Consider the following 12,107-nt stretch of genomic DNA (forward strand, 5'->3'; position numbering starts at 1 on the left):
GCAGCATGCAGATCTTTAAAATGCAGATTACATGGGTAGCAAGCTAGAATAATGTCCAAAAGCCTAATGCCTAACCAGCAGGGTGGCAAGGAAGTGTTTTGTGGATAAAGAAGTAAGGATTGTATGTTTTATTATTAATATGCAATGCACTCTGGTAATTGTGCAGTCAGCTTCTTTTTCCAAGTATTCTGCTGTTCTGCTGCAACATGACCTCAAAGGAGAGCCTAATCCAAATTGAAGATGAGAGAGATTTTACCCCTTGGGCAAAAACTGAGAATGAGGAGTGCTTAGTTAAAACTCCAAAGAGAGAGAGAAAAGACTGCAAGACTGTGCATGGGCTTTCATGTTTTCTTGTGCTGTTCTGCCGCAGCATCACCTCAGAGAAGAATATCTTTTAAACTGAGGATGAGAGATTATACCCTTTGGGCAAAACTGAGAATGAGGAGCAGTGAGTTAAAATCCAATATTACCACTATTTAAAACATAAGGAGGGGTGAGACATCCATGATGTTTTGTAACAAAAACAAGTAAAATATGTAAATGTGAGGAAATCCCATGTTTTCTGGACCTTTTGTTTATTACTAGAGCTGTTCACTCTAATAATCTCTTGCTGCTATTGTGTCTGGCTTTGACTGTTGCTGTGGTTGTTTACTCCTGTTTTAAACTGCTCTTCCACTTGCACTCATTGTGTCTAGACACATATTCCCCGCCTAAGGGAGGGAATGAAAATCAATGTAATAAATGCAATAGAAACACAGCAAAATCTCAAGTGCTTTAAAGATTTTTAAAGCATGATGATCGTTGTTCCTCTTTATTTCTCATTTCCCCACAAAATCTAATTTTCCCGGCCCCATCCACACACACAAATTTTTGTTCTACTTATACCTTTTGTTCCTCCTCCCTCTCTTTCATCCACTTTCCCTAATGTTGCCAATTCTCTTGTCCTTCATTTATTCTCTATCCCATTCTTCCTCTCTGTGCCTCTCACTAGGTGTCTGTCTGGTGTTGGGTTGTATGATTTATCCTGATGGTTGGGACAGTGATGAAGTCCGGAGGATGTGCGGAGAGCAGACAGACAAATACAGCCTGGGGGCCTGCTCAGTGCGTTGGGCCTACATCTTGGCTATTATGGGCATCCTGGATGCTCTTATCCTCTCCTTCCTGGCTTTCGTCCTGGGGAACCGACAGGATGGACTCATGACAGAAGAGCTGCTGGCTGAGAGCAAGGGTGAGAATGTACTATCTAATCTGATAAAATGTGATATTTTATTGATCTCCTTTGGGAAATTTACTCTTCGCTTGTGCACCGTAGTGGAAGTCAGAGCTGGGTTCATAGCACTCTGGGAGCATGTTGGGATTTAGTATCTTTAACAGGACTGCTACTTGCCAGCATGTGAACTTAAAATGATTTATTTTGGGTGTAGGAAAGCTTCTTTACTCATTAGGCTATCTTTCTCACCAAACATATTATATTATATTCTTGGAGTTAATTAAGTGAAATCATAAATGTTCTCACAATTATCACATGCACAATGTATCTAGAACTGGGAACAGATTCCCCTGAATTTCCAATTATTTTAAATCTTTAACTTAAATCTCAGAGTCACTGATGTGGAATCAGTTGTTTTTTTGTGATTGAGTGGTAGCAGACAAATTGCTCTAAAAGTGCACTCTCAATGCAATTTGAGCTTTAGTGGGCTGGCAAAAGCATACACATAAAGTAAATGATAATACTTTATAGCTTAAAGTTGCTCTTTAAGAATAGAATTCACATTTATCACAACCCATGTGACTTTCCACCAGACTGAAAATAGAAAGTGTACACTCATTGAGGATGTGATAAAGCACACACTATTCTTGCAAACGTTATTATATGAGCTGCATTCAGCAATCTTTTATTTATGACAACTAACAGTAAAGTTTTAATGTAATGAGCTTTTGATGCAGCCTCTATACAAATTAAAATACATCTAGGAAGCTATACATTAATTTAAACATAACTGAAAGAACTGCATGAACTAGCTTAAAGCAGCCATATTATGCTCATTTTCAGGTTCATAATTGTATTTTAAGGTTGTACCAGAATAGGTTTACATAGTTTAATTTTCAAAAAACACCATATTTTTGTTGTACTGCAGTGCTCTCTCTCACTGCTGCAGATCCTCTTTTCAGCTGGTCTCTGTTTTAGCTACAGAGTGAGACCTCTTTCCTTCTTCTTCTTCTGTACTATCTTTGATTGCACTCGCACACGCGCAGTAGCTCAGATGTAGATCATGTCAGCTAGCTAGCTCCATAGACAGTAAAAGAAAGGCTGTTTCTACAACTTCAGTCAGTTACAAGGCAGGATTAGCTGGGAGACTTCTAAATGAGCGCGCACATGTAAGTAGTTCTTTTGTAGATTATGATGAACTTGTGTGTGTTGTAGCAGTGCTTTGCTATTGAGAACGAGGTAGGAGCTACGAGCTAATGGTTGCGGTTAGCCTGCTTGTTTCGGCTTGTGACGTCACAAGCCGTGCCGATTTTGAACAGCTCACCCGGAGACTGAAGGCAGGACACATTCAGAAACCGTATCTCACTCTAAACAGCATGGATGGATTTTTTTCAAAGTTTGTATGTGTGTGGAAGCACCAGAGACACAAAAGAACACCCCAAATCCCAGAAAAAGTGTTTTTTTCATAATATGGGCACTTTAAGAATAACCAGTTTAGAAATGTAATCAACAGACATCTATAAGCAACCATGTGCACTCATTTAAGCCCTTAACCCTCCTCCACTTGCTTCCCTTCCTCGTGTCTTAGTCCGTCCCACCAAGGAAGCATGGGAAAGACGGGGAATATCATCAGAGGAGAGAGGAAATGAGGAAATGTGTTTTAGAGGGATGAGACGTCCTTTCCTTTGAAGTGCCACGTGAATACGTCAGTTGCATGGGCAGAGTTAGCAACGTTCAGCTGCACGGAAGGCTGCTCTCGTGTATCCTCGCTCAAAGCTCCTCAGAGATCCTCGGTCCTCGGAGCAGAAATAAGAGCTTTGAGACGGCCTTCACGAAGGAGGGCTAGAACAACTTCCGTTTTAGCAGAGGAGCGAGGAGTTATTAAATAAGGGAAGTGAGATGCACCTATAGTCACAGGGCTTTGTCCTTTCAAACAATGTATATTTTGTCAAGGTTGAGAGAAGATTCAACCAGATGCCATCCCATATAAGGTAACAAACCGCCTTCCTGGTCTTCTGCTTGTGAAGGGATTTTAACATAATTAAAATTACTTAAAATTTTACTGTCGTTTTGAAAGACAATGCAGTCCTGATATCTTCCCCCGTGACTCCATTCACCAGCTCCAGCCCTCCCGCCCCATCTCCTCCACCTCAGCAGGGGCCAGGGCCTGTTCATCACTGCCCACCCCAGAGTCCCTCCCCCCACCTCCACAACAACAACCCTCTCCGTCCAGGAGAGACAAGTTAAGCTGTTCAAAAAACGAAACCCCCGCGAAGCAGCCTTACCAGACACCAGTCTCTCTCCCTTCACCCTCAAGCACTGCGCTGATCAGCTGTCTCTGGTGTTCACAGACATCTTTAACACCTCACTGGAGACATGCCACGTACAAGCCAGCTTCAAGTCCTCCACCCTCATCACTGTCCCCCAAAAAAACAAGGATCACAGTACTAACTGACTACAGACCCGTCACCCTGCCCTCTGTGGTTATTTTGAGCGCCTTGTTTTGTCACATTTCAAAACCCTGACCGACCCACTCCTGGACCCCCTGCAGTTCGCCTACAGAGCCAACAGGTCTGTATATGATGCTGTATGACTCTTCATTTTATCCTCTGGCACCTGGACTCATCAGAAACCTACGCCAGGATCCTGTTTGTGGACTTCAGTTCTGCCTTCAACACCAGGTTGTTGGTGTTTTTTTGCCCACAACAGCTCCTTCCAGGCAGCGCTGCCTGGAAGGCACTAGGATTAGGCACTGGTTATGGTTAGGGTCAGGGTTAGGGTTAAGGTTAGGGTTAGGTGCCTTGAAGTCAACAGTCGCAGCACTGCCTTGAAGTCAATTAGGCAATGGCTATGGTTATGGTTAGGGTTAGGGTTAAGGTTAGGGTTAGGTGCCTTGGAGGCAGCGGTCGCAGCGCTGCCTGGAATGAGCTGTTGGGGGCAAAAAACACCATTGAGCTCAACACACAACCTCCCAGCTCTGCTACAGGACAAGTAGCAGTAGCAGAGGATGTACTTCCTGTGGCAGCTGAAGAAGTTCAACCTGTCAAAGACAATGATGGTGCACTTCTACACGGCCATCATTGAATCCATCCTCACCTGCTCCATCACCATCTGGTACGCTGCTGCCACTGCCAAGAACAAGGGCCAACTGCAGTCATCCGCTCTGCTGAGAAGGTGATTGGCTGCAATCTGCTGTTTCTCCAGGACCTGTATGCCTCCAGGACGCTGAGGCTGGCAGGAAAGATTGTGGCCGATCCCTCTCACCCCGGACACAAACTGCTTGAACACCTCCCCTCTGGCAGGAGGTTGCGTCCATCAGGACCAAAACGTCACGCAACAAAAACAGTTTCTCTCCCTCTGCAGTCAGCCTTATTAACAAGGCCCCAGACCCCCACTGACATTGACTCTTAACCCCAACCCTAGTCACCACACTTTAATTAACCTACATCCTGGACTATACACCTGCCTACTTTTTGCACATCCCTAAACAATTTTGCACACTGCACTAAACCATTCAGCCTCTCTTTTTTATTTTTATTTTATGTTAAAGTGGCTATATGTAACTTTCAGTTTATGTTGATTTCAGCGGCCCCCTTTGGACTAAAGCAGTAGTGTTTTTACCACACTTGCTGTTGTAAAGGTCTAGGAGTTAGCGTTACGGGGAGGTCATAAAGTTGCGTTGAATGTTTTGCTCAGACACATAATCATTCATTTACAATAAGAGAATGGGTTACAGATGCATGGTTGCATTTCAAGTGTTGCATACGGTAACTTAGCTACTTGATGTATCGTAAGCTAAACCAGGTATCACTGTCACTGTGTCACGAGCCAAAGCAATAAGAGATTGTTGTAGCAACCAACGTAATAACTTTTTAATTAATATAGCGCATTTCATGAAACCCACGGACGCTTCACACAAGTACAGGGGGACAAGTGAAAAGAAAATAGTAGGCCAACACAAACACGGACTAAAAGGATTGAAAATGGAAGCTCTAAATGGAACGGGGACGTAATTTAATGGCGGCTACTGACGTACAACCACATTGCGCAATCTAAAGTTATTTTTATGAATGAAATAGACTTAATACATACCTGAGGGCCAATTCAAGGATGTTTTTGAATCATTTACAGTCCCGTAATTTTCTCCATCTGTTGAAAGCCCGACTGAGTGTGACTCAGATTTCGCCAGTCATCTTTCACTTTCCCTTTTAGCTTTTAGTTGTTGTCTTCATTTAATTTCCTTCTTCTATGTGATGGACCTGCCCCAGAATCAGCCATAACTACAACAGATAACTTCTAGAATAAAATTAAAATACAATTAGGCCTACATAAAGACATCTCCTGCTACCTTTTACCTGCATACTCACTAACACAGGCTTCTCCGGTGTTCAGCCGAAATCTGTGACCCGTCAGAATGTGTGCTCTGTAGAGCCGTCTACCTGCCATAAATCCTTTTGTGACTTTGCAGGAAAAATAGGACCTGGTCAAAAATAGCGTTCTTTTCACTGTTAGTCTCGTTTGCTGTCGCAGGTCATTTATGATTTCAGAAACATTGAAAAGCTACATATTTTAAACAGCTATTTTGTATATATTTGTTTCTGTATTTGATATTTCTGTATGTATGTCATACTAATGTTTAATATGTTTGTTTGTTTATGTACGTACCAACCACCAAGGCAAATTCCTTGTAAGTGTTACTTACTTGGCAATAAATCCTTTTCTGATTCTGATTGCATTTTAAATGATCTAACCATAACTATCTTGCAAGTCACATATCTGCTCCCTACTGTACTATGGCTGTACAATGACCCAAAGACAGTAGGGATGTCTGGCTCCCTACCACCATCAAGCCTCAATTTTTCCACCAACGATCTACCATACACTCAGGGGATGTGATGATGTAGTCATGGTAATGGCCTGGTCTATACGCTGGTCTCCATGCATATGTAATGTCTGCATTACTATCACAGGTCCGAGGTACTGTGAAAAGGACCCCCCACCTGTAGTGTGTAATGGAATCAGACAGGCATGGGCAACCAAAACCCATTAAACAAAAGTGTGGCGAAAGAATAAGAACGAAGGAGAGAAAAGGAAAAATGCAGACATTTTAAAGGGGCAAAAGGCAGAATGTCACTTTCTTATTATGAGAGAAGTAAACATAATCAACATTATAGTGCCATGTTTAATCATCCATGCATGTAGCTGGCAATATCCTCTACATAGTAATATAACCAACTCTCAGAGGAGATGCGTGCAATTTCTATTTTCTCATCTCAAACTACAATGACCTTGAAATGACAAATATGAGAGAAAATGACAAGTTGAAAGATCTAAAAACAATGACATAGAAAAGAAAAATTGAATGGGATTATCAGTAGCTTTGCCAGTCAATAAACAGCCTCACTGTAGCACTGATATACCATTCCTTAGTTTAGGGCTCTGAGGAATCTACCATTTATGAATAATTCATTACACCTCAACAGTCTTTTACCAATCAGCCCATCCCTGGTGCCATCTACTGGTGTTTGTGTGCAATACAACTAGTCATTGTGAAGAATGCATGTATTTGGGAATGCGTGAACATGGAAGTCTATAGCATGACCTTGAGAACCGTGTTGTTGCACTTTTATATTTTACTTTGTGTGTTTGTGTTTGCAGAGGGAGGCAATGCCTAACCAAATCTTAAGGTAAGTAAGGACAGTGTATGACATTATGTAAGCTGTCATGCACAATGTAATGGTTCTCCATGAGATGTCTTTTGGGTCCCCACGTGCAGTACAACAGTGTAAATTCAATGTCAATTTATTTTACCCTGTAGTCCCCTACAGCCAGCAGTAAAAGAAGTACTCAGATCCTTCACTTAGCACAATGCAAAAACCTTCATTACAAATAAAGGTCCTGCTTTCAAAATCCTACTGAAGTAAAAGTACAGAATTGTCATCAAAATGTGCTTTGAGTATCAAAGTTAAAAGTAGTTGTCATGCAGCAGAATTGCCCTTGTTGGTGTTATATTTTATAAAATTTAAGATCATTATTGCTGATGTATTACTTTGTAAAAAGCATTTTACTGTAATGTTGCAGCTGGTTGAGGTGGAGCTAATTTTAATTACTTTAGACTGTTGGGTAGTTTAATCTATAACAATGTCATATTACAGTGTATGCTTTTATAGGTTTAGTATGTAAAATCTTAATCTATGACAAGTCTATAGTCTTTATATATAATCTTTTTTTGTCAAGTAAATGTAATGGAGAATATTTCACTCTAAAATGTAGCATAAAATGGAAATACTCAAGTAAAGTACAACTACCTCTATTTCACTGGTTAAATAAGTACTCACATCCTTTACTTTAGTAAAAGTACTAATACAAGAATGTAAAAATGCTCCATTATGAGTAAAAGTGCTACATTCAAAATTCTACTTAAGTAAAAGTACATAAGTATTATCAGCAAATTGTACGCAATCTGCAGATTTTTTATTGTTACATATTACATTATTAGATTGTTAATATTGATGCAACAATGTGTAAGTAAAAATGCAACATTTCCCTTTGAAATGTAGTGTAGTAGAAGTTTAAAATAGCATGAAATAGCAGGAAATACTCAAGTAAAGTACAAGTACCTCAAAATTATAATAAAATGCATAGCCTACTTAGTTACTTTCCACCCTCACCGTCTCTCTCTCTTTCTCTTTCTACCAGGTTCCTGAATTTCCATGTGTCTGTTTTCATGAAGTACCAGTCAACCCTCAACATCAGCTTAGAGGAAGGAGGCCATCCACGTCTGTGAAGGAGAGGAATACTATGGAACCAGCCAGCCTGCCTTTCACATCTACCTGCCAAAACTCCAGTGTAACCTACCCTCAAAGTCCATCCCTTTTGCTTGCAGTAACTAAATCATCCCCAGCACTTAGATGGAGCCCAATGCACTTTTACCCTAATGTGTCTACAGACCTAACCCTTGCACAACATTGCATAGACCATGGCAGGGGCAGAGACTGTTATTCTGTTGAGAAGTATATGGACTACCCACTACCTACCTGAGAAGGCACAGGGTTGACATTGTACACATGCAGTACTAGCACACACACACACACACACACACACACACACACACACACACACACACACACACACACACACACACACACACACACACAACAACTCAATCATATGCACAAACACAACTCAACGCACATACAGTACATTCAAACAAAACATTGACAAACTCTGTAATTACAAGTATTAAACTATGTTAACACTTAGCCGTGTGTACCACCGTCAGAATGTGTGTCATGTTTTATTTGTGAAAAAAAACTGCTCATTTTAAGATAATATCGGGTTGATGTAAATCTATTGTGTTTCATATGTGAAGTTTGACAATTAAATGAAAGTTTTTGTTTCTTTTTTTGCTCATACACTCCTTTGTTCCTCTTCGTTTACTAGAAAAAAAAGATATTTAAGATATTTTATAAGAATATTATCATCCAAAAGAGAAGAGAACTTGTATTAAAAAGTATGTACAGTGAATATTAAAGATGTTCTAGGAATTTTAACTAAATCCATTCAATGCCCTGCTAGCTAACTTTGCACAGCGCTTCAGTTTGAGAAGAAATCTAATATTTTATAGTCTGTGGTATCTACACTGTGATGGGGGCTATTATGATGTGTGCTGCAGGATTTGTAGCTTCTGTGTGAGTGTGCTTCTGTATGTGTGAAGGGAGGTCTGTGTGTGTGTGTGTGTGTGTGTGTGTGTGTGTGTGTGTGTGTGTATGAGAGAGAGTGAGTGTGAGTGCATGCACATAATGTGAGTGTTGGTGTGAATGTGTTGTGTGCAATAGTTGGACTAAAGAACCAATATGCCAGCCTCACACACAATTGTCCTGTTGTGTAGCCCAATCTGTCTGTCTCGGTCTTTGTCTCCAGAGCTCTCTTTCTGTTTTACTCTCTTTGACTCCCTTTTCTTGATGTGTTTTGTTGGGGCATACAGGGTAACATGATGGAGTTGGACAGTATTATGTATTGTGACTGATGATGGATCAGTAAGGTCTGTCCCAGCATCACCTGTGGATATGTTCCTGTGTAAATAGATATTCTATAGATACCAAACAATTAGCAAATATGGAGGAGGTTAACTTAGAGCAATTAAAGACATTCATTTAAGAATATATGAACACTTAATAAAGGTTTTCACTGTAAAACTTTTGTGGCGTTTTCTTCATTCTGACAAAAGTTCATTTTTGTTAAGAGGGTGCTCCATCGATTTTTCAAATAAAGATTAGGTTACTGGTTATTATCAGTACTACTCAGCCTGTGAAAACAGTTGCACAATCTCTTCATAGGGAGCTTTGTAAAGTCTACAAACTACAGACTACACATTTATAACAGAAACCCTTGCAAACTCTGGACATCAAATTTGAACAATGTGGACATAGTCAGGGAAGGTTTAATGAAAGACCCAATTTGCATTATGGCAAATGTAGGATCCAGTGTTTATGGAGTTGGACCCATACTGGGGACTAAAAGTCACAATATTTCAGCCTCTGCTGCATTCATTTCTCTCTTGAATTTCTCTCATTTGTCTCTTGCAAGTTGGCCATCTTTACAGAAAATTACTGGACTACCCCTTTAAAAACATTGGTTAAGACTTTGCTTATGACTAGCTGGCATTGGTTATGATTTTGCTCTGCTGTAATATGACAGAGAAGGTAGCTACAAAGGAACATAAATGATGTAAAAATGCAAACACCAGAAAATCAGATGAAATGGCCACAACACACACAGTAGGCCTACCATTTACCATAATTATGAATATTGAGTTTTACATGACCACACATGCCCAAAGACAGAATACATTATGTTATGGACTTTGGTCATTCTCCAATATGAATGCTAAATTCAACTAAACAATCCCAACTCAACCATATCACACGTCTTCATCAACCATCAACGGTTGGACTTTCCTCAATTGTCATGGAGATGATCTGTTGCAAGCTCATTCATTCTTGTTTTATTAGCACATACATGAGTATTCTTGATGCTGCAAAGCAATTAAAGAAAAATAACGAAGACAGAGTGTGGAAATAGAGGGCTGTTAAACTGCAACTGTTCTGCAATATTAAGAAAGGCTTTAAGTTGAAATACGGGGCAGATATTAGGGAAGCAGGTATAGCTTATTCCACCGACTGTTCATTTGTTTTCTGAATAGATAGGAAAACAAAAGAACGAACAAAGACCATACTCTGACTTCAAACACACACACACACACACACAAAAGACCATACTCTGACTTCAAACACACACACACAAAAGACCATACTCTGACTTCAAACACACACACACACACACACACACACACACATATATTGACTCAATATATGTGTGTGTGTGTGTGTGTGTGTGTGTGTTTGAAGTATATATATATATATATATATATATATATATACAGTATGTAGCCTAATTTAACAATATTAAATGTTAAATTACATAAACTGGGGAACAACACCAATAATCACTCAAAATGTTTGAGGGGAAAAAAGAAGAAGGAACAAGTGGATGAAAGCTTTGAAAGAGTTGAATTTTAAAATGTAGCTTTGAGAGGAAAAGGGTTTGAAAGTAATCTTTAAAGTGTTTATCAATTATTATGAACATTATTGTTTTAATTTATTTCTTATTTTAATGCTAACCCTCCATGATAACATTTAAAAGTCAGCTGAAAATTTAAATATAGCTGTCCACAACTCACCTCATATTTCAACATACAACACAAGTATAAAAACACAGTCTCTTTGAGAGATAAAACCTCTTTGAGATTATGAAAGATTAACTTCTCACTCACAAGACACAATAACCTTTTTTATCCAAGTCACATGTCTAGACCACAGCCACCATAAAGACAGGAATGTTGTGGGGAAAGAAATATGAGGGGAAAAAAGAAAATACCACATTTAGTCATTATTGTTTGCAGCTGATGCTTTAAGGCATAATGGCAACAACCTATTTCTTACATGGCTTTGAAATTGGGAATAGAAAAAAGCAGTTAGAAGCTTTTAACTGATTCATAGCACTCAATACTGTCAGGACTGGTTTATGGCTGATTGGTTGTGTGTGGTTCATAGTCCTCAGTCCTTTGGGATATCCAGGGGGTGAAATGGGGAATAACTTCATTTTATTTAATTGAATGTCTTGGCAGCACAATAAGTGAGTGCATAAAATGATGATGATGATGAAAAGTCCAGCAGCTCTTGAATTATTGTGAAGTCAACCAGTCACGTAACAAAGCCTATGATTGATGAAACTGACTGACTGAAGTAAACCATAGATGTATTAATTATTCTGAACTGAACTGTAATTAAGGACAATTCTATTTTGTGCAACTTTGTACTATACTTCACACATTGCACTTTTTATTTAGCTGCTACTACAAATCTCCTACTAGTATCTTTTTATTTTGCATGATTAAATGACAAAATATGATGCATTATTATGCTCAGGTTAAAGTCTGGCAAAGCATGCTGGGATTTATTTGAGGTCACCATTACCATGATTATAGCTTTATTGAGAGTGAAGAAAAGATTGTCTTGTATTCTTTAATGAGCATAATGCTAAACTGTTCAATAACTGTAGTTTGGGTCATATGTTGTTTGGGAGAATTTAACGTTACACAATAAAGTAAAAAAAAAAGAACGAAAAGAAAAGAAATGTTGTTGCCAATACTTCTATACTTTTACTTTACTTGAATGCTAGACTTGTAATGGGGTAGTTTTATAGTGTGGTGTGTGTACTTAATAATGTAATTGTAAATGTAATATTATAAATATAGGCTATATAAAATATCTATCTAATAAATCGGGAAGCCTCTCTGTGTGTGTGTGTGTGTGTGTGTGTGTGTGTGTGTGTG

At 39.2% G+C, this 12,107-nt stretch overlaps 1 protein-coding gene across 1 annotated transcript in view; it reads left to right on the plus strand.

Annotated features, from left to right (window-relative positions):
* LOC116038659 (LHFPL tetraspan subfamily member 3 protein-like) overlaps nt 1–7,949 on the plus strand; it is a 28,007-nt gene extending 20,058 nt beyond the window's left edge. The window contains exons 2-4 of the mRNA XM_031283214.2: nt 992–1,228; nt 6,869–6,897; nt 7,910–7,949. Coding sequence (XP_031139074.1) covers nt 992–1,228; nt 6,869–6,885 — 254 coding nt within the window. The 3' untranslated portion in view covers nt 6,886–6,897; nt 7,910–7,949. The remainder of the gene's footprint in view (nt 1–991; nt 1,229–6,868; nt 6,898–7,909) is intronic.
* Nucleotides 7,950–12,107: the final 4,158 nt, after the last annotated feature.

This window comes from Sander lucioperca, chromosome 7, assembly GCF_008315115.2.
Source record: "Sander lucioperca isolate FBNREF2018 chromosome 7, SLUC_FBN_1.2, whole genome shotgun sequence".
NCBI classification, from domain to species: Eukaryota; Metazoa; Chordata; class Actinopteri; order Perciformes; family Percidae; genus Sander; species Sander lucioperca.